The sequence below is a fragment of the Nilaparvata lugens genome, chromosome 9 (genome assembly GCF_014356525.2).
Source record: "Nilaparvata lugens isolate BPH chromosome 9, ASM1435652v1, whole genome shotgun sequence".
NCBI classification, from domain to species: Eukaryota; Metazoa; Arthropoda; class Insecta; order Hemiptera; family Delphacidae; genus Nilaparvata; species Nilaparvata lugens.
Window position 1 is genome coordinate 12,765,347 of NC_052512.1, and position 24,369 is coordinate 12,789,715.

General features: G+C 35.4%; 2 protein-coding genes across 8 annotated transcripts in view; both read right to left on the reverse strand.

Annotated features, from left to right (window-relative positions):
• The window catches only part of LOC111055573 (cobalamin trafficking protein CblD-like), a 44,249-nt gene extending 29,591 nt beyond the window's left edge, over positions 1-14,658 (reverse strand). Inside the window, exons 1-2 of one of the 4 annotated variants that reach the window (XM_039435494.1) lie at positions 14,518-14,658; positions 13,081-13,380 (exon numbers count right to left, since the gene is read on the reverse strand). In XM_039435494.1, coding sequence (XP_039291428.1) covers positions 13,081-13,380 — 300 coding nt within the window. In that variant the 5' untranslated portion in view covers positions 14,518-14,658. Of the gene's footprint in view, positions 1-13,080; positions 13,381-14,247 lie in introns of all 4 variants that reach the window. The other 3 variants (XM_039435495.1, XM_039435496.1, XM_039435493.1) reach the window with 3 other exon arrangements.
• Positions 14,659-17,464: 2,806 nt separating this feature from the next.
• Positions 17,465-24,369, reverse strand: part of LOC111064368 (katanin p60 ATPase-containing subunit A-like 2) — a 51,445-nt gene continuing 44,540 nt past the window's right edge. For 3 of the 4 annotated variants that reach the window (XM_039435500.1, XM_039435499.1, XM_039435498.1), the window contains exon 10: positions 22,951-23,189. In XM_039435500.1, the coding sequence (XP_039291434.1) occupies positions 23,062-23,189 (128 nt within the window). In that variant the 3' untranslated portion in view covers positions 22,951-23,061. Of the gene's footprint in view, positions 23,190-24,369 lie in introns of all 4 variants that reach the window. The other variant, XR_005572158.1, reaches the window with a different exon arrangement.

Genomic DNA, 24,369 nt, shown 5'->3' on the forward strand with positions numbered 1-24,369 from the left:
CAAGTCATGTTATTACATAATAATTCTAACACTAAGTAGTTCAACCTAGTTTAGGTTTGAAAGGAATTCTTGTACACTATAAAAAGCTCTATCAACTAAAATATTTTTTAATTTGTTTTTTGAAAATCTTCAAATCATCATTACTTTTCAAGATTTGAGGTAGCTTGTTATAAAATTTCCTACCAATATAATCTGGTTTTTGTTCAAATAACCTACTATTGTGACCCATTATATGATAATCTGCTCTGTTTCGCGTATTATACTCATGAACATCTGAATTCTGGATCACACCACTCGTTTTCACATGCATTACAACTTCATATACATACAAAGATGGCACAGTTAATAGACCAAGCTTTTTAAATAAAGGCCTACAAGAGTCTAACCTATTCACTTTCTCTATACATCTGAGTGCCTTCTTTTGAATCTTAAACACCCTGTCCATATTTTGTTGAGATGAATTACCCCATACTAAAATAGCATACCTAATATGAGATAGTATAAGTCCATGGTAAGCAGTTAACAGTAGTTTTTTATCATTCAGCCTAGCAAGCTGCTGCAGGACAAATACCCCAGATGATATCTTATTACATATCCTCTCAATGTAAGGATGCCATGTTAATTTCCTGTCCAATAAAATTCCCAAGAATGCTACTTTCTCTTCTTGGTCTAATTCATTTCCTCTACAAACACATTTATTTCTCTATCCTCTACTGAATTATATTTACTTTTGAATTGTAGGAATTGACATTTCTTACTATTTATTGTTAATTGCCTTTGCTTCAAGAATTGGACAATTGAATGTACTCCAGTAAAAGCATTTATTTCAAGACTATCTAATAAATAATTGTTAAAGATAAGCGATGTGTCATCAGCAAACAACAGAGCTCTGTGATCTTTTAACTCTTTTGGTAATTGGTTCACATACAACAGAAACAGTAAGGGACCCAGAATTGAGCCTTGAGGTACTCCAGCCTGGACCTCCAGTTTTTGAGATTTAATTTTTACTATTTCATTCCCATCCACCTTGGTAAGCTCAACACACTGGTTTCTACCTATGAGATATGATTCAAACCATTTTAGTTCTATACCATTCACACCTACAGTTTTTAGTATTTCCAATAATATTCTATGGTTCACACAATCAAAAGCTTTGGATAAATCAAGAAATATTGCGGCTGCCTTCTCACCTGAATCTATTATATCTATTAGTCTTTCAACAAGGGATACTATTGCAGTCTTAGTAGATTTCCCTTTCTGGAACCCATGCTGTTCATCACATATGAAATTAATTTCTTCCAGGTGCATCAATAGCCTATTTAAAACTACTCTTTCAAAAATTTTACTTATTACATTTAGAATACTAATGGGTATTGCTATCACTAGATACGATGTCAACAAACTCGAGATTAGATAATAAAGGGTATCCAGGCTACAGTTTTGAACAGCCAAATGAAAAGAAAAATATTATTGCTATTTATTTAATAATATAAAATAATAAATTTTGAGGTTAAGTTCTTTGGTACTTACTGGTCGGCAACCTAAATAATTGGTCAAGCCGTATAAATTGAGAATTAGCCTGACACCTGTGGCAAATTTAGTTGCATACAAATAGCATTCGCCTAAAATGTGATCAGAGGGTTGGTAACAAGCATGACATGTCAATGTAAAATAAAAAACGTTTTAGAAAATACTGGGTGCGGCAGCGAATCGGGCGATTATGGAGGGGGTAGTGTGGGCTGGTAATGGAAAGGTGGGGGTAGCCAAGGCCACGAACACGTTCCCCGGTTTAAAGCATTTCAGTAACAATGGATGGTTGGACTAACCCACAACGTGCGTTCGCCGTAAAGGCTTATTACGAAACCCGTAGTTATGCAGCTGCCCAGCGCCGTTTTCGAACACAATTCGCGATACATCGTAATCGGCCAGTGCCTACACCACATGCAATAAAGTTGTGGGTTGCAAATTTTGAAGCCACTGCATCAACAAACAGAAGAAGAGGTGGTGGTAGGAGATCAGCCCGGACTCCTTAAAATATCGAACGTGTGCGAGTTGCAGTTGGAAGAAGCCCTCGTCGTTCCGCTCGCCGTCACAGCGTCGTACTCCAACTCTCTGACAGGACAGTTCGACGAGTTTTAAAGTTAGATTTGCACAATCATCCGTATAAACTGCAAGTTGTTCAAGCTCTTAATGAGAATGATTTCGCAGCCCGCCGGTGTTTTTGTGAACGTTTTTTGGTTATGATTCAAGAAAATGAAGACATCGTGCATAATTTGTGGATGAGTGACGAGGCACACTTTCACCTGTCTGGGTATGTTAACAAACAAAATTTCCGTTACTGGAGTGACACCAACCCTCGTCAACTCCATCAGCAACCTCTTCATTCATGTGAGGTTACTGTTTGGTGTGCCATGTCTTCATCAGGCATTATCGGACCATTTTTTTCGAAAATGAACATGGAGAAACTGTGACTGTTAATGCTGAGCGGTATTCAGAAATGTTACGCACATTTTTCTTTCCTCAACTACGCCAGTACGGGATGAACAATGAAACATTATTTCAACAAGACGGAGCAACAAGTCATACAGCCCGAGTGAGTATGCATCTTCTGAACGGCGTTTTTCCTAATCGTTTAATCTCTCAAAACGGGACGATTCCATGGCCCGCACGTTCGCCCGATCTGTCGGCCTGTGACTTTTTTCTGTGGGCTACCTCAAGAGTAAAGTCTACGAGCAACGGCCGACGACGTTGGATGAACTGAAACAAAATATTCGTCAAGAGATTGCACGAATACCACAGCAAATGTTACGGGACGTTATGAACAGTTTTCATCGGCGGCTTGACGAATGCCTGATGAGAGAAGGACGTCACCTTGCCGACGTAATTTTCAAAAATTGAATTAGTTTAGTGAAACATAAATGCTTTCCTATGTACATTATTATGGTATTAATAATTTTTTTTAAAACAACATCATCAATTTTTCACACTTATTTTAAAATCGCCTGATTCGCTGCCGCACCCTGTACAAAATATTTATTATGTCATACGAGCATGGACAAAATGTGTAAAATAAATGAAAATATTAAGAAAATGTGGTATATCTTACTCAGTGCATGAATACATTTGTAATTTTAGAATACGCCAATCAAAATACAGTAACTGACCGGCGGTAAAAGCGAGTTAATTCAAAAATATACTTCATTTATTATATAAATGATAAGAATTTGTAAACTATACAGTACCCAGTTTATGTAACAGATAAAAAATGAATATTTAAAATTATAATATTTGCTCTTTATGTGGTAACCTAGCAGATTAGCATGGACTATATTGAATCATATTATTGTGTAGTAGTGAGGCTAGGAACAGCTCCAATCGGAGTGAATATTTAAATGATATGGTAGATCTAAGCCCACTTGCTTGCCAGAGGTCACTGGGAACAGCCATCAATTTATAGAGCACAAGATCCCTTTTAAATAATTGTATGTTTCAAAAAATCTAAGTTTGAATAATTAAAAATTAATTTCATAAGACTCAGTGAGGTCGTAGTAAGACATGAGTCACTTAATTTAAATATACCCATTGGAGAAGATGACAGCAGCCACCAGAAAGGCCTAGGACATCGAAAAGAATCTGGATCGCCATCATAATTTGTGAAAATCAACACGTGAGTTTAATTGAAAAGTTATTAAGGGGGCCCTCAGTGCTTCAAATAAATCATGATTGAATAAAACTAGCTCGACAAAGGTAATTTAAATATATATTGAAATTAATATCAAAACTTGTGCAAGTCATAAAACGTAAAGGGAATATTATTAAGAACAATCTATAAGATTTACACATTTAAGTATGCGCAGATGAAATATTTATTAGTTTTTTGATATCATATTATATGCTCACTTAACCATCTTTTTATCAGTAAATTATAAAGATTTTTATGAAGCTCAAGTTCATATAATAAATTGATTTATCTGATTTCCACCAGAGGCCGAACCCTAGCCTTGAGATATTTTATGATATTCATATTTCTCATATTTTTTGGAAGTACAAAATGATAAGAATTGATGCGGAGCATAGTCGCAGTTTTTACAATTAATAAATTTTATTCGACAAGCAAGATCAAGTCGATAACTGAGCTGTATATTTTAAAAATATATATTTGCTGATTAATGAAGCACATGGTAATATTTCGTGCTAAAAAGCAAAGTCAAGTGAGCTATCTGTGATATTTTTCAATATATATTTGTTCTCCTATTATTTTTATACTTGTTGCTCTATATTTTATTTGCTCATTGATATTTTATGTAATTATATTTGTATCTTTATTTGAATGGTGTACCCTTTTATTTATTATCCTATCTCCATGCATGACCAATCTTGTTATAGTCTATTTTATTACCAGTATTGATATATTATTAAGATTACCAACCAACTATATTCTTCACCCAATAAGTTTGATAAAGCAGCGATATACAGCATTGATTATCAAATCTTTGGAAATAATATGTTCCTGAGATTTATACAAATTATCCAGTACCAACACATCTAATTTGAAGAATCTCAAAGGTCATAGTATTAAGTTGCAGCAGCATAAATTAATAGAATTTATAAGGTATTCTGATAGAGTGCCGCCTTTGATTCCGCCCAGTATCATTTTTCATTGCTGACCACTTTGGCGAATGGTGGCGGGTGGCATTAGTTGCGATACCGCATCATCTAGTACGATAATCAGAGCCCTTATATCTATCTATCTCTACTGCATCTATATTTGTGGAGTACACCAAATCAGTCACAAGAACTGTGAACTGTTAAAGCGGCCGACGTTTGCAGCCAGCGAGAGCAGAGAACTGTTTGAGCTCCTGGAAGAGCTGGTAAGAAACTGGTACTATTATTTTCCCAGGAATCACAAAAAGTATTATACCGGGTGATTACAAATGAAATAGACAGTTTGAATAGCTTGTAGAGAATTTATTATTTAAAAGTTTAGATCATTACTTACATGATTACATAGAAGAATTCTTGAAGTTTTTATTGAAAATTCACAGATGTTCAATGTGTGCACAATTTGCAACACGACAGATATCAACACGGTAGTCAAATTCTGACCACACACGACTAAGCATCTCACGGTTAACTGTAGCAAGAGCATTTGTGATTGGTTGTTTAAGATCATCGATATCAACAGGAAGCGGTGGTACGAAAACTCTGTCTTTTACATAGCCCCACAAGAAAAAGTCGCAGGGCGTTAGGTCCGGACTACGAGGTGGCCACGGCTGAAACACAACGTTTTCCTCACTTGCACGGCCGATCCATCGTCTAGGAAGATGTTCATCCAGATACCCTCTGATGTCTGAGTACCAGTGAGGCGGAGCTCCATCTTGTACAAAAATGAAGTTACAACTATCTTCATGGAGTTGAGGCATTAACCATTCGGTTAACATGTCCAGATAAATTCTTCCGGTTACTGATGGTTCTTGGAAGAAGAAAGGCCCGTAAACCTTTTCACAAGATAAAGCGCAAAACACGTTCACTTTAGGAGAATCGCGTATATGCTGTACAGTCTCTCTTGGGTTTTCTGTTCCCCATACTTGTACATTATGTCTGTTAACTTTTCCACTAATGTGAAAAGTGCATTCATCACTGAAAATTAGGCGATTAAACAATGTGTCGTCATTTTCAAGACAATGTTGCATCTCTTGACAAAAATTTTTACGTACAACTTTATCATTGTCATTTAAACTTTGTACTAACTGCAATTTATAAGGTGTCATTTTCAAACGTTTCCGCAGAATTTTCCACACAGTAGGTTGAGGAATTTGCAATTCTAAACTCGCTGATCTAGTCGATTTTCCTGGACTTCGTACAAAAACATCACAAACACTATCAATTTTTTCTTCTGTAACAGAAGGTCTTCCAGTACTCTTCTTCTTACACACACATCCACTGCTTTCAAAATGTTCATACCAGTCATAAATTGATTGCCTTGTTGGTGGTGGTTTACCATATTTTGTTCTGAAATGACATTGCACAACAGTAACAGAGTTTGTTTTGGCTAATTCAAGAACACAATAAGTTTTCACCACTTGAGTAGTAGCCATATTGCTAAACTAAACTGGCTGTTGTAACACGGAGCAGCCAACAATAGCCAGCAACAGTTCTACCAACATAAACTTTAAGAAATTCCCTACAAACCTATATCACTTACTATGTTGAAATACACCAGTTTAATTTTGTACAGGCTATTGAAGTTGTCTATTTCATTTGTAATCACCCGGTACATTATCCAAATCTTTGCTCTACCAACTGCGGCCAAGCAGAGCACACGTTATAGAGAAAATAACGTTACAACTGTGATGGTGTGTGATCCGCTCCTGGGTCCTTAGTCCTCACACTGTTATACCATAGAGAAACAATAGTGGAAGTAGATATCACATGGTATAGGACGTTTATGTCGCAACTTTTACTGTCGACAAGCTGATTATTGTCGATTACTGTCTATTTTTACTGTTTTGTTGGGGTGAGAGTGTATGAACAGCACAATATGAGAGACTACCAGCGTCACACAGCGTCACGGAAAAGAACTATGTTGACTATCGGCTTGAGATAACAGTAAGGGCCGGTTTCCGAGCTCGGGATTTTGCTAAGTTCTAGACTTCAAACAGCTGGAGTTAGAAAATTAGATTCCCAAAACGGGGCATAGTCGCAGTTTTAATAACAGTAGTTGCAGTTATTATTTTCTCATTTCTATAATTGGAAATGTTTTTCCTTGACAAAATTAAACATTTCAAAAAAAAAATCAAAATAGCTGAAACTTTACACTATTTTCTCTTTATTTTATTTTGTGTTTAATTTTCTATTTTGAAATTTAATTCAAACGTGACTTTGACAATGACTACGACTACGCCCCGTTTTGGAAAGCCAATTTTCTTACTCCAGCTGTTTAAAGTCTAGAACTTAGCGAAATCCCGAGCTCGGAAACCGGCCCTAAAAGTTGCGACATAAACTCCCTATACCATGGGATCTACTTACGCTATTGTTTCTCTATGGTTGTACTGACTGGATATATTTCACTCAAAGTATTTAAAAGATTTAGGGCGTTAGCTCCACTTTCAATATATTCCCACAAGCACAAGTTATAATCATTCAAATCACTGTACAAATCTTCTTCTTCTTCTTCTTTGGCTGTGCCTTCTTTTCTTTTCTTTATCCGGCACTACAGCCCTAGGTGAGCTCTGGCCTCCTTCACAACACGCCTCCATTCTTCCCTGTTCATGACTCTTTCCTTCCATTCTCTCACCCCCATCTTTCTCAGGTCATCCATCACTTGGTCCACCCACCTGTTCCTTGGCCTACCTTTCTTTCGTCTGCTGTGCAACTTGCTATTAAAACTATTTTTGGCATTCTAGCCTCACTCATCCTCATCACATGCCCCAACCACCGTATTCTTTGGGCCTTAATGAAGCGTACTATATTTTCTACTTTTATTAATGCTTCTATTCTTCATTTTTTCTTATTCGCCATTGCTGCTCATTAACCTGAATGGGACCGTAAATTCTTCTTAGTATGGATCTTTCAAAGATTTTTAACGCATTTTCATCAGCCATATTCATCACCCAAGTTTCTGCCGCATATGTTGCCACTGGACGCACCAATGTTTTATATATTGTTATCTTGGTGCTCCTGCCGACCAACTTACTTTTAAATAACCTAACATTGGCATAGTAGGCCCTATTAGCTGCTTGAATCCTTTCTTTTATATAAGCATTATTACCTGTGGCATTTATTGGGCATCCTAGAGATACTTGAAGTTCTCTACACCTGCAAACTTTTTGTTATTCACATAGATATTTCTTGGTACTCTGGACTTGACTGCTGACACACACAGATATTTACTCTTGTTCTCATTTACAACCAGTCCGACTTTTTGTGCTTCAATTTCCAGGATTTTATAAACTTCTTTCAAGCATGCCACACTTCTAGCCATTATTACCACGTCATCCACATATGCACATACTTGATGCATCTTGTTGAATATGGTACCTCTCTGATCCACCCTTTCAATAGCTTTCTGAAGAGCAATTTTGAACAGTACTGCTGAGAGCCCATCACCCTGCTTTACACCAGCATTAAAATGAAAGCTTCTGCTCAGCCTATTTCCCATCTTCACTTTGGCTGTAGTAGCAGCCATTATCATTGTGATGAGGTTAACAAGCTTACTCGGAATACCAAAACTCTTGAGTATCTGACACAGCTTAGGCCTGATGAGACTATCAAAGGCTTGCTTAAAATCAATGAAAAGGCAGTGCACATCTATTCCATGCTCATAGAATTTTTCTATTATTTGTTTTATTACAAAAATCTGGTCAGTTGTACCCCTATCTCTGCGAAAGCCACACTGGTATTCACCAAGTATATTTTCTGTATATGGCTCCAGTCCTTTTCTTATGATTGCAGAGAAAATCTTATATACAACATTCAATAGGGTAATCCCTCTATAATTCTGGCACTCCATTTTGTCTCCTCCCTTGAAAATCGGATGAATAACACCCCCTCTCCATTCTTCAGGCATCACTTCCTCTCTCCATATTAGACCTATCAGGTAATGCAAACTTTCGAAAAGAGTTTGTCCTCCTTCTTTGATCATTTCTGCCATGATAGCATCCTCTCCTGGTGCCTTACCATTTTTCATTTGTTTTGCCACCTGCATTATCTCTTGGATTGTTGGAGGATTAGTAACATCGTTTTCTATTTGTCCTTGTATCTCATCCTCATTATCATCAATATATTTAATATGTGCACGGTTCAGAGTCTCTACAAAATATTCCGCCCATCTATACATCATGCTTTCTTCACTAACCACTTTCCCATCCTTTCCACGGTATACCATCATTCTTGGTTGGAATCCTTTCCTCATTTTATTTAACGCCAAGTAGAACTTTTTGGTTTCACTCACTCTACTCATTTCCTCAATATATTCCTAATTGCGCTTCATTTTTTCTCTCTTTTTTCTTCTACAGATTTTATCAGCCATTCTCCTTTCGTTCTTGTAATTTTCAAAGTTCATTGTGGTTTCCTTTTGTATCATCTTCATACGAGCAGCGTTCTTTCTTTCTATAGCTACTCTGCACTCATCATCAAACCATTATGTTCTACCTGCTCTATTCACCTGCCCTAGAATTTCCTTTGCCACTTCATTTACCGATTCTTTTATGACTTTCCAGTTCTCTTCTACGCTTTCTCTTTCACCTCTACTCCTGATTTCCTCATGTATTCTGTTTCTATATATTTCCTTGTACCTTTAATTTTTTAAATTCTCTAAATTCCATTTTCTGGGCTGTATTTTATTTTTCCTACAGTCACTTATTTTCTCTCTGAGGACTGCCTTCACTAAATAGTGATCCGAGTCACAATTTGGCCCTCTACAGCTCCTAGTGTCTATTATGGAGGATGTGAATCTTTTCCTTATTACCACATGATAAATTTGATTGATCGTTCTACCATCTGGCGATTTCCATGTACCAAGATGTATTCTCTTATGAGGGAAGTGTGTGCTCTTAATATACATATTTGTCCTGGCCGCGAAATTTGCTAATAGCCATCCATTCTCACTTGTTATCTCATGGATGCTATTTTTTCCTGCAATGCCTTTCAATTCATCTTCTTTTCCTATCTTAGCATTGAAATCTCCTAGGACCACCAGTATATCATACCTAGGAATTCCATTGCACACTTTTTCAAGCCCATCATAAAATTGCTGTTTTTATTCTTCACCCTTATCTTCTGTAGGAGCATGTACCGATATTAATGAAATATTCCGGAATTTACCTTTAATTCTCAATCTACATATTCTCTCATTTACAGGCTCAACTCCTAATAAACTCCTTTTCACACTCTTGCTTATCAAGAATCCGGTGCCTAAAATTCCTTTGCTTTCATCTGAACCACTGTACATAATTGAGCATTCCCTTTTATCAATCCTTCCTTGTCTCTGCCATCTCATTTCCTGGAGCGCAACAATATCTATTTTTGCATTTTCTATCTTATTCATTATCTCTTTCATTTTCCCAGGCTTCATCATTGTCCGTACATTCCATGTACCTATCTTAATACCGATCCGAGGCCGTTGTGTTGGTTTCATAACGATTTGTTTTTTTCCGGGGCAAGGTTGTTGGCCCTGCGCCCCAACCCCCTACCAGGAGGACCAGAGGATTTCCTTCCCTTAGCTGATGAAAATCTGCTAGAAAGTAAAGGAAAATAAGTAAAAGGAGAGTTTGTCAAGAAAGGCAGATAGAAAAGAAAGGGTGTGATTGGACACGGGGCGCTCACCATCCGACAAGCCAAGCACAAAAGCGAGGGCGGCTCAAAAGCAAAGTCAATGGAAAAAGAGCCGTCCTAGGATGAAAAGTCTCCGGTAGCAAAAGGAAGAGAAGAAATGATTTGGGAAGAAAGGCTCCGGAACGGGTATCTGCAGCCGCCATGAAGCGACTGGGCGATGGGATCTCCAACCCCGACGCCGATTATCATTTGGCTGTGCCTTATCCCATTTAAATGGGGTCGGCATTCCTTTCTCTTAGTCTGCCTCTCCACAAAGCCCTATCCAGAATGCTTCCTCTCTCCTCCAACCATTCTCCCATAAGTCAGCCGCTATTCTATCTCCCCACTCATCATAGGTCTACCTCGTCCTCTCACACCATCCAAAACCAAATCCTGCACTCTTCGTCCAACATAATCCTCCTCCCGTCGGTGTACATGCCCAAACCACCTCATCCTTGTCTTCTACATTCTCTTTCCCAGTGGAAAGGACTTTTACAGTGCCTCTGATCAATTCATTTCTTATTTTATCTCTTCTTGTAACCCCACACATCCATCTTAACATTCTCATCTGTCACTTCCATCTTTCGTTCCTGTTTTTTTGAAATGGGTCATGTTTCTGTTCCATACAGCATAGCTGGCCTCACAACTGATCTATACACTTTCCCTTCATTCGACAATTCACTCTCTTATCACGAAGAACACCACTCATTTCCTCCAGTTCATCCATCCACAATTTATTCTATGCTGTATTTCTGAATCAAGACCTCCATCTCTATGTACACTTGAACCCAGGTACTTGAAACGATTACAAATATTGTACAAATGATTACATATATTTACAAAACTATTGGACCGAATTCCTCACAATGTTATATTACATAATAACAAAATTAAATGAATATGAGTTGGTAATTCTTGGATCCAAAGAACAATAATTATCTGTCGACGATTTTCAACTGAGCTGAACCCCAGGCTGCAATCGCCTCGAGCGGAGGGGATGGCTCAAGTAGTGGGAGCGAAATAGCAAGACAAAATCTCCTTCTCAACATTATATTAGCGGATAATGGAAAACTGAAACTACTGTACAATGAAACTGGCCTGAACTGATAACGTTAAAATAATGTTATCTATTTTATACACTCAAAAATGGCATTAATATGTTGTGAATAAGAGTTTTAAGAAAAAGTACTTGGATTTCAATCTCCAAATAGTATTATACTGTATAGAAGGCAGTGGCAAGGCAGAGAATCTGCTACGCTCTTCTCCTATCTTTCTCCACTGCCATTATAAAGTGAGTGCTTGCAATTAATATTGTACTTCTGATTTTTTAATATATTATTTGGGTACATAAGAGAAGTCCAGAACCAATTGCTTCATGCAAAATTTCCTCGTGCTAGATACAGGGTGGCCCAAAAACCTCGTATTTTTAGCTCATTTCCCAATTTTCAGCTATTTTTTGTTTATTGGAATATGGGCTTAAGTACACTCAACAATAAATTTTCCATTTTTCTACCGAATTTGACTTATGATGCATGATTTTGAATCGCCTTGACGTGCCGAGAAGAATGAAGTGTATTACGATGAAATCTGAGCATTGTGTTATAAAGTGTAAGTTATAAGTGTTTGAAATTTTGATCCTTGAGGTGTCCTTAAGCGCGCCTCTCCACTAGGAAATACTGAAATGAAGTGCATCTAACGGGTGATTCTCATAGAACATAATCTCATGAACTTATGTCATTGTGCGAAATATCAATGTGAGGACAATGTAGTTGGTGATGATGGTTGAAGCTGAAAATGAGGTGTTTTTCACAATACAAGGAGCATTTTTTCATGTAATGTATTCTCAATAGATTTTATGAACTAGGACTGTGAATTTTGGATATAAATTCGCATGATTCTATCCTTTTTTGATATAATTATGCGAATTTATATTCAAAATAGTCCTAGTTCATAAAATCATACGAATACACTAACATATGAATACACTAACATTGTTGTCAGGTGTACCTGGATATCTATATGGGATAGAGCGCTCTACCTGATCTCAGATTGTAGAGCACAAAAATACGCCCAGAGAGATTTTGAATTAAACATCTAAATGGTAAGGATAGGAAGATATTGTTGAACTGAAATTCATCAAAATTGATTTTTTCTTCAAATTTCACTCATTTTTGAAAAATTGTAGCTCAGTACTCATTGAAGATAGAGAGTTCCGAATGATCTCATTTCATTCAGAATTTTATAATCTAAAAAAAGGCGAGAGCAAATTTTTCTGTCCGATTACGAGATTTGGCAGAAATAGCTGAAAATACGAGGTTTTTGGGCCAACCTGTATCTAGCACAAGGAAATTTTGCATGAAGAAATTGGTTCTGGACTTCTCTTATGTACTCAAATAATATATTAAAGAAACAGAACTACAATTTAAATTGCATGCACCATTGCATATAGTGACTTAACTATAAAATGCAGAGTCCGTAAGCGAGATGGGAATGTAATAATGAATGGTAGCCTACATAGTGATTTCATAGTCTGAACATTGCTTATGTTTGTCATTTGTGTTGGAGCATATAGCTCAGGTGAGATTTCTTCAACTACTCGACAAAAATGATTATTCCAGGATGAATGACAGTCAATTTCCAGACCAAAGAACGGAGTTCTGTCTACCATCCTAGCACTTCATTATGCATCCTAACTCCAATTCATCATATGGTTAGGTACAGTAGCAAAATAGGTAAACTAATAACTATGATCTTGGCAGCATCTACCTGACTTAGCACATCGATGTGGTTAGGTTCAGTCCAAGCGAGGCCGATACTGCCCGGCAAAAAGAAACTGTATCCATTGGGATCGAGCAGTTCCCAGTTGGAATTGACTGCAGCCAGGTGCCGGCCGGATCCCGAGCTCAACTCTTCCAGGGGGTCGGCGCGTTTTGTCACCACTTTGAAGCTGTTGGCCAGCTTGGAGCTGCTGCTACCTGCACGAACGGCCAACGTCCACCCATTACTCTTATCGCAAACTGTTTTTCCAAGTCCACTTACAAACTTTGACAAGTTTGCATTCAGCATCTGAAAACCACACAAAATGTTTTTATAATATTCTATGAATATTATATTCTATTCGGGGAGGAAACAGTTTAGGGTTGTGCTTGTTTGTTCTACCCCAATCATTAAGCATCTAAAAACCATAGTCTACATACTTCAGTGCAGCAAGACATAAAAACTAAGAGTTTAGCCGTACATTTTTTTAAACAAATTGTTTACTTAGACTAGAACAAAAAATAACACCTAAAGCTGTGTTTTCGTCTATGCGTAAATGTCGTCGTCGACCACGACAGGCTGAGAATCTCAGATTGGGAAGATTTCAATTTGTCTACATAACCTAAAAGATTATGTTCAATAATGTTTTAATAAGGCAGTTTGAGCTTATACTTTTTTAAACTTTTAAATGGCAATATTTAGATATTATTAGAAATGTTTAATTGTTTAATTCGGTAATTCAGTTTTCTCCATCCATGCCCAGCACTTGCTGGATAGATTGCGTCATAATAAAGAGAAATAATGAAGAGTTATTTGATTAGCTGTTTTAGCACACTTGAAATTTGGACAATATGAATGTCAACAATGCTTGCCGTCGTTGAATGCAGAAATTTACGCACAAACGAAAATGCACCTTTAAGGGAATACTTTTACATTTATCTAGTTCATTTCTTTAAAAATCATTTCAATTTATAAAAAATTATAGGGAGAATATAAATAATTATTAACATATCTCAACTAATATTTTTCCATCAGACTATCAAAAACAGACTATCAACAGACAGTTACTTTGAGGTTATGGTAATCATTGACTATTCCATTTCCTTGACAGAGTAGCAATATTTTTGTTTTCTTTTTAGAGTCATGGAATGGTAGTATCCTCTAATATGAACTCACCTATTAAAGTAGTAAATAACTTCTCAAGGTAAAAATAAAATACCTTAATAATAAATAGTACAGTACCTATAAAAACTTGGATAAAACAGATTTTACTTCCTGTAATTTTAAGCATACGTTATCTATTGCAGATTGTAATATTGTTGCAGAGGAAAAATTAAAATTTTGAAACCATGAGCATGATCACTTGAAATTTGTTCTAACTTACAATTATTATTAATTCAATTTCAATAATAATTATAATATTATAGACTATTGTCATGACCTTACCTTTCATAAAACAAAATCATCTGTTGATTGAGGTTACAATTTGCATTTTGCAGAACATCACATGAGCTTAGACACTAGATATCTAGAGTACGCATATTTTTTATTGAAAGGAACGAACTGACCTTTTAGTCATCCCCTCTTTGTATGGATTTCACCAACTCATAAATAACAATTGCTCGATTATAGAGTGACCGTTTTCTGAACTGTTTGATAATTGGTTCAGGTATAAATATTTAAAGACCAGATTCATTCATGAGATTTGTAGCCAAAGACGCAATCATCTCTAATTTGCACCCGTCTCATCACACACACACACACACACAAGCCTGTAGCTCATGAGGGCATCATCCTAAACAAATAAGAATAAATTACGCCAAATGCTTCCCATTTAACTTATTCAGAGGGAATGCACCAAGTTATAAATGTTTAAACAAAAAACAAATCAATAATCTGACTTGATTGCAATGCATGCAATTACCAACTTAAAGCATCTTGAACTATAGTGAGGTCCACGTTATAATGGCAGTATTTGATTAGCTATAATATTGTAGTTTATTATTCAACAAAGTGGATAGCGTTATCTCTTTTACGCTTTGCTCTGTTGCCAGATTGTCTTTCAACAATGTATAATTAATCATTATTAATTAACAAAATAGCCTATTTCATCTTAAATATGAAAAATCATTGAAAAATATAATTTCTTGCTTAACAAAGTATAATTGATTATTTTAAACGAGAATGAAGAGATGATATCACATCAATAAACCTCTATCAGCTATTTTGCAAAATTAATTTCATACATTATGCGTTTTCAAAAATAAACTTTAATAATAAGAGTTTATTTAATTCCAATTATAACGTGCTTACTAATAACTGTAAAAAATTGGCCTAATTATTTTACTGAATTATGGCCGGCTTTAACTACTGCAGAGCCCTATTTTCTTGGCTGCAGTTTTGTATAATATGTGCTGTTTAGCTTCCAGCAGCATTCAGACCTTCATATTGATAGTAGAGGAGGTAAAAACATTTCAAGTGTTACATTGTTGCCGATTTCTAAGGATTAGCTGAACAAGCATAGCAAGATGTTGAAAATTTTGGCAAAATTCTAGCCGGTGAGCTCCCCCTGTTATCTCAGTTATTATTGATGTTACCGCCGTTTTGTATCATTTTGTGAGCGCTCGGTTAAGAGCTTCCTGTGTAAACCCATCTGGCCATGCTGCCTACGCATGAACTTGGTGTTGGCGAGTTGGTGATGAGTTGTGAACTATGAAATGAAGTACAGACAATTGACTATTTTTGAGTGAAAGTGTGAAACACTCATAATTTTAAGATCTTTGTTTCATTGATTTCTTGTGTAATAAGTGAAAGTGCGAAACACTCGTAGTTTTAAGATCTTTTGTTTCATTGATCTTCGTGCGTAATACAGTCCATTTTGTAACAGTGAAATGTTTGTGTCATGTCATGTGTCATTTAGGCTATTCTACACCAATCATCCAATTGAAGATATCGACTAAAATTTTTTTAAATGAAAGAGGAGACGAAAATAAAGCGTGCTAGCCTATTTTTATACAATTTAGTTTGATTTTAATATTAGAAATAGCTGTTTCAAAACTAACCTTATTTTGAAGAAAGGACAATTCTAAATATATTAGTATCAACTATTTTTGAAGGTATCAACTCAATTTTTATTTCTGATGAAAGAAGAAGAGAAAATAGGTGTTGCTTCAATGAATTTTATATTGAAAGACTAATTAAAACATAAAAAAAAACAGTTTGAATTTCTGAAGTGAGACTCAAAAATGAAGAATGAGGTTATGTTAACTTTATTGTTAACTTGACAATGGATGCTACCGTCTATAGAAGGCATTAATAAGACAGAGGATCGGCAACGTTGTTCTCCAATCTTTCTCCACTTTCCACATGGACCTCATCATAGGTAGACCCAAGGACAATCCTCCTTGGGTAGGCCTATATAGTGAGGTCCACGTTATAATGGCAGAAGATAGAGGTATGAGAGAGCGTTGCCAATTCTCTCACCTGCAACTGCATTCTATAGTATAGAGGATAGCTGATACCGGTATATCTAATGAAATATTATTTGTTTATTCTTGTTAAAAATATTCAAATAGATTTATAGAATTATAATTGGGATGAGAAGAAAAATATATTGTCCAATGATTAAATAATACCTAGCTTAAATTCTCATAATTAAAATTGTTGATAAGCAATCTGGCAACGTTGCCAAGGTAGAAAAGCGTTAATACTTTATCGAGCGTTATACTTTGTCGAGTGATAGACAAGGATACCAACGCCAATGTTAATCAGATACTGTACTTCCATTCGTAGAGTTCACATGTTTTCGACTTTTCTCCAACTTGGGCTGACCAGCAGGTGACAGCAATATTTTACCAATATTATTAGAATTATTCTCCCTTCAAACCAACGTACACAGCAACAGACAGACTGAGGAAAAATCAAACGTCTGTATAAATGGCTGCCTGCATACATAAGCATAAAGACTGACCTCTGTATGCGATGCAGCATTCGATAACCAGAAGAGGATTTTTTCTCTCTGCATACGTCCGTCTGTACACAGGCCTTCAGACTGTGATCAAGTCATATAAGGCTAGGCACATACCAGTTAGTCAAGACAAGACATGATCAGGCACAATACTTTACATAGTTGCTTATGAAGCAACACACACTGATTAGTCATTGCAATTAGACATGTCTTCATAAGCAACTATGTGAAGTATTGTGTCTGATCATGTCTTCTTGACTAACTGGTGTATGCCTAGCCTTAGGCTACTCATCAAACTGAAGCCTCAAGTTTTTGTTCTACCTGAATACTATCCTCAGTAAATTAATCTTATTCCTTCTTTTTACAAATTTGAAAACAGATTCAAAGTCAGTGCGTCAGCATGGAAATTAAAAATAGTTACAACAGTCTCATTTAACAACTATATTTTCAAGGATTACAATATCAACAGAGTATTTCAACATTTTGCTTCACATAATAAGTCTTCTAGATTTAAACACTTTAGGTAATTATAATAGAATACATCCTCTTTCTACGTACAAATTACAATGTCGGCCTCGATTAATTTTAGTGCCAACTCAAAACAGACATTAGAAACTAGAAAAAAACATGGAATAGCAAAACCTTTTCAACTAGAAAAAACATGGAATAGCAGAACCTTTTGAACTTTTCATGTTGGATGTATGATAATAAACTGATATTTGTTTTCCAAATTACGACAGCACTTGAAGTTTTGTCACTGATTGACCAGTTTCATGGCACTGCGGCAAAATACATTTTATTTAAATTATAATCTATTTGCTACTAAACTTTATAAAGCATTCTTTCACTTTTACAATAGTAAAATTTCAATTTATTTTGTGAGGGAGGAGGACAGGTTTCAGGGCGATGGATCCAATATTCAGCACTGCATTGAACAATAAGTTGAAATTAGCCTACTATTGTGAAAGTGAAAAAGTGCTTCATAAAGTTCAGTAATTATCAACAGTAAAGTTAGGATGAAGACTTTAGAAAAAATCTATTCATACACTTTTTATGTATATTTCACACGAGAAAAAAGTGTGTTAATACATCGCAGCTCGGAATGGATCGAGAAACCATCATCTTTAATCTATTCATCACAATGTTTCTCATTTCCTCATCATACTAGGATCAAAAATACCAAAACGTTTCCAATTTATTTGAGAAGTATCGACCGTGATTCAAAATACTCATTTTTAAATGAGAACAGTCAAATTGTATTACAGAAGTTACGGTATCACTTGTAATTGAGAATAGTGGACAGTACGCGTCCCGTAGGTTTGCCTCCGTGACTTTGAAACTTTCAAAAATGTTGGATGTTTTTGAACGGGAAGTAATGTGTGGTATTGTAATCTAGTGACCCTCCGCCGATAGGCAAAGCTACAGGACCCGGACTATATTTGAGAAATTATCATTTGTAATCGAGAAAAAGAAGTCAGTTGTAATATAATTATTGAGAAATCCAACTGAAAACCCCGCTGATCTTGTTCACAACTTGAAATACAAAATATAGGATTTAAAGTCTCTAATTTTCAATTGATAACTTTTTATTGACTGCTTCGAAATAATTAGAAATCACTTTTCTCAATTGCATGAGATCCTACTTCTCAAATAAAATTAGCTGTTCACATTTACATCTTGTGTTCCAAGTTCATTTAAATTACAAATGACTAAATACAATTTTGACATCTTCTGAAACTCAATTGATATTTTCTCAAATAAAATTGAAAAGTTGTAGTATCGTAATAATGTACGGTAACCTTATTTTTCCTCTCCCGATCATTTAAATGATGTAATTATTGTAGGTAATAATGAAGAATACTGTTACACTCTGATATATAACTTACACCAGATTATAAAAATCGTTATTGCTCTCCCAAATTAATCTAGGAAAGCGAGTTATCTTTTGTACAATACAATTACCCTGGGAGTCTTGAATGAATTAAAATGATGCCATTTTTTGAATTGAAAGGTCTCAATTAAAAAGTATCAAATATGGTTATACTACAGACTCAAAGAATTTCACAACACGGTTTCTTAAAACTAATTACTGTATATTGGGGGCAATTCTGTTATTCGACTCAATGGCTCATCAAAATATTATATTGGTACAAAACCTCTTTGAGTTGTATTATTATTTTCATGTAATGTAGACCTATTCTCAATAAATAAATGCATGTTATTACAAGTTTTTTAGCAAAGTTTTCCAGTCATAAAGTTGGATTCCCTGCTCATATCTAGTTCATACACTATCAGTGAAAACAGAATTCCCATGAGCACTAATTAGACTATTCCACCAAGGTCTATAAAAACCTATTTACCCATTTATAGACCTTGTATTCCCCGCAGAGCAAGTCTGAATAGTCCCATAGAATTTATAGGAATACAATTATCACTGTACTAAAAACTTTCACTTTCACTGATACGTGAGAATCCAGCTTAAATCAACTGTGTAATCATATTGTTCTTTTGACCAGTACTAGAATAGAATAAAAAACCAAAAATTTGTTTAGAAAAGTATAAATTATTTCCGCTAGTTAAACCATTATAAATCTAGTAAACTCCAACTTCTCAAGCTCTGATAATATTTATAGTTCTACACCTTTCCCAATTGTATTTAAGACTAGTCACTTGTAATTGAGAATATATGTCAGATGTGAATGAGAGTAGTAAATTGTATTTAACTCATCATATTATGTAATAGAGAACAGTGAATTGTATTTGAGAAGTGTCAAATGTAAATAAGAAGATATCAATTGAAAATGAGAAAAACGATCACCTGGTACAAATTGACAACTTGTCAATTTTAAATAATAATTTCTCGAATTAAATTGATACTTTATCAAATAGAATTTACTATTCTCAATTACATGTGATGACTTCTCAAATAGAATTCACTATACTCAAATACAAATGACTATTCTCAATTACAATTATTGATACTTTCTCAAATACAATAAATTGGAAAAGGGGTAGTCGATTGATCATGGTGTTTCAGTGAAGACAGACTTTTCAATATTCCAACAAGGTTGGATTGTTCTGATTCTCACAATTTTTCGCTTGAATTCCGATTTATGCAGTCACTAATATCAACATTGAAAACAATTCGTTTATTTACAGACTGGAGTTTGATGAAAATCTCAGCAGTCACTAAGGGCCGATTTCCGAGCTCGGGATTTAGCTAAGTTCTAGACTTTAAACAGCTGGAGTCACAAAATTGGCTTTCCAAAACGGGGCGTAGTCGTAGTTCTTATGATAATCTTTATTTTCTCATTTCTATAATAAATTGGGAACGCTTTTCCTTGAAGAAATGAAACATCCCTAAATATTTCAAAATAGCTGAAACTTTACACTATTTCTATTTATTTTGTGATCATTTTTCTAGTTTTTCGAAATTTAATTTAAATGTGGACTTGGGCTAGGGCCACACGAGCGCACATAGTGCGTCCGTTTCAACTTACTTTTGCGGCCGTCGCCAATGACACCACACGAGCGTTGAGTGTGGTGCATCAACGTCAGTTGGCTTTACGCAATTGAACCAGACGAAGCAATAACTTTTGCATGTCTCGACATGCGTTGTAGCATTTCTACGCAGTTCAAAAATCACCGTCCGTTACGACTTCCGTTACTTGGTACGCACGTACCTCGTGTGTTGTCACCAATTCACTTCTATGTATTTCTAAAACGGACGTCAAAAAGTAAGTTGCAACGGACGCACTATGTGCGCTCGTGTGGCCCTAGCCTAAGAATACGCCCCGTTTCAGAAAGCCAATTTTCTGACTCCTGCTGTTTAGAGTCTAGAACTTAGCTAAATCCCGAGCTCGGAAACCGGGAAAGCCTCAAGTATAAAATTGATAACCGCATGTCTGTAATCAATTGTAGTGTATACATCGCAGTTCGTAATAAATCAAGTAATTAACATCCTTAATAATTATTTTTATTATCGATAACTATTACTATATCACTTTCAATACTAAACAGAAACATGATGAATATAGTTGATAGATCAATGTGCAAAAAAGGTGCCTCAAACAGTATTCATAGTTTTATCTATTATGCGAGTCCATTCATACTAAGTCTTTAGATTATGAATCATACATTCTATATAGATGGATAATGTCAAAACATGTCGTAAGTAAACAATTAAAAAAAGGTACTTATATTTTGATTTCTTGATATTTGAGAGTAGCCCTAACAAAAAAAGGTTATTGCATATAGAGTAAGTACATAGATAAATGGACGTTCATGGAGATTCAAACTATGATAATGATCTCAAACGATAATGACAAACATTTTTGATGATCAGAATTCATTTGAAATGATCAGTGATGACGATTGATAACCTCAAAGTGGAAAGTCATTGGAATTTTATGTCGCTTACCGTACATCAGGACAAAACAAAATATTGCTAAAAATGTGATTAGGGTAGTTTTCTCAATACTGGTATCATCTTCTTATCGAACAACTGACTGGACCTGTATTCTAAATTCAAGCAATTTATCAACGTTTTTAACAGTGCACCCTATATGCACCCACCGTACATCAGGGAAAACAAAACAAAATATGACTAAAAATGTGATTAGGATGGGTTTCATTCATCTTATTAGCTGATCATACCAGCTTATGAATGTGGTGATCCCAGACTAAAGTTGATCGCGCTCTGCTCTAATACCTTGGGCAGAATTAGAATGACATTGGTTCTTATGGGAGAGTTCACACATTCGTAGAATGGAAATTTCTGAACTCTCCCATAACAGCCAGTATCCCAGTCCGTCCAGCAGAGCAGAAATTCACTGTAAAGCAGGGCTTTACAAGTCGACGTTAGGATACAGATTATTCTAACAAACACACTGGTTGTGCTACATTTTCGAAAGAGAATTAAATTATTTCCTTTATTAAGGGCGGAGTTAGGACACTAGGTACTCTCTGCCACACAACCCTAGAAGAACCAATACTACCAGTCTAAAGTGATTCCCACTATACAGAGTGTCCGACAAAAGGTGTAAAAGCCGAAGACCATAGATTCTACACTCAATTTGCAACAAAAAAATGCCCAGTGAAATTTTCTCTTATCGACATTAGTTTTCAAGATATATCGATTTTTCGAAAAACGTCGATAACTAGAAAACTATCAGTCAAAATCGTATTCTAAGGAAATGATTGGATAGAGGAAGAAATTTCCAACACGATTCCTATGATTTGTTTCTTAGATTGAAGTTTCTGGATTTTTTATGGGAGCTCAAAGTTGAACAAAGTACATTCGTTGAGTTCAAAGCCAAATTTCAAACAGTTTGAACGCTCATATAAAATTCAAAAACGTCATACAAAGAAACAAATTACACGAATCTTATTAAAAATTTCACCCTCTTTCCAAAAATATCCTTAAAATTAGATTTTGACTGATAGTTTTCTTGTTAATGACATTTTTCATAAATATCCAAAAATGTATATATTTTTTTGTGTAGTTGAGAAGTTGATATTGTGGTAATTATTCATATTAAATAAAAAGACTAAGAAATTGTGTAAAACCACAGATTCTATTGATAGTTAGAAAGACTGGTTTCGGTTGTTACACAATTGTCAATCTGTCTTGACAATTGTGAGATTGACAATGGTGTAACAACCGAAACCGGTCTTTATCAATGAAATCTGTGGTTTTTGAAAATTTCTTAGTCTTTTTATTTAATATATTTAAAATTAATATATCTCGAGAACTAAGGTTTATATATGAAAATTTTACTAAACATTTTTTGTTGCTAAATCCATGCAGTATATATGGCTGTTACACCCTGTATAGTCAATATTTTATACCCAACGATTTCGAATCAATAATAATACACAGAGAACATTTGAGGCTTAGAAATTTACAAAAATTAAACGGTTTAAAAAGCATTTTTTGGCTAGAAAGTTTTGTTTGTAGGCAACTACTACAACAACAATATTTTGCTCGTGACAGTCCGCGCTTGCGCAGATTCTAACCTAATCTAAGCAGAACCGCTTTGCTGGAACCAGGCACGGTAGCGCTGCACCAGATCACATGCAGAGGGTTTGGTTCGTTGAATGGCCTCCATCACATCAGCTGTGGTCATTATGTCCAGATCCAGCTCATCACCTGACAAAATCAACAAAATCATAGCTAATTTTCATCAAACTTAAAAAATCTGGTGTGGTACACTCACACAACTTTCCTTGCTCATTGAACTATAAGCCTCATTATCAAACGAGAATAATTTAGGGGAATAACATAATGACGATTGACAGCAACATATTTGCAACTACGATCAGACTACTGTATATGTGTATATACAATTGTTTTCAGAGTACTTTTTCCTTTATGTAAATTGTGAAATTCGATGTTTTTTTTTAAATTCGTCAAAACAGCTGTTGTACAGATGAAATATCTTGACTATGACTGTGTTCTTTTTATAAACTGCTCTACCTACCGTACCCACGGTATATGGAAGAAGAAAAAGTAAAAACCGTGTACCTACCTATCTCATGCACGAGAAGGAGGTTACAAAGTACATTTCTCAAGGATTGGGTGGACCCCCCATTAGTACCCCAGGAAAAAGACTCATGTCAGTTGATAGAGCTAATAAATAACTATACGGGTATAGATTTGAAAAAATCGTTAGAGCCGTTTTTGAGAAAATCGTGAAAAACATGGTTTTTTAGTAACTGTCATTTTTCTCAAGAATATTACGGAGCTCCTGCAATTTTCTCAGAAATGAGACTCATGTCAGTTGATAGAGCTTATAAATAGCTATCCATGGTATAAATTTGCAGAGAATCGTTAGAGCCGTTTTCGAGAAAGCCGTGAAAAACATGGCTTTTTAGTCATTATCCGCCATTTTTCTCAAGAATATTACGGAGCTCCTGCAATTTTCTCAGAAATGAGACTCATGCCAGTTGATAGGGCTTATAAATAGCTATCCATGGTATAAATTTGCAGAGAATCGTTAGAGCCGTTTTTGAGAAAATCGTGAAAAACATGGTTTTTTAGTAACTGTCATTTTTCTCAAGAATATTACGGAGCTCCTGAAATTTTCCCTGAAATGAGACTTATGCCAGTTGATAGGGCTTATAAATAGCTATCCATGGTATAAATTTGAAGAAAATCGTTAGAGCCGTTTTCGAGAAAACCGTGAAAAACATGGTTTTTAGTCATTATCCGCCATTTTTCTCAAGAATATTACGAAGCTCCTGAAATTTTCCCTGAAATGAGACTTATGCCAGTTGATAGGGCTTATAAATAGCTATCCATGGTATAAATTTGGAGAAAATCGTTAGAG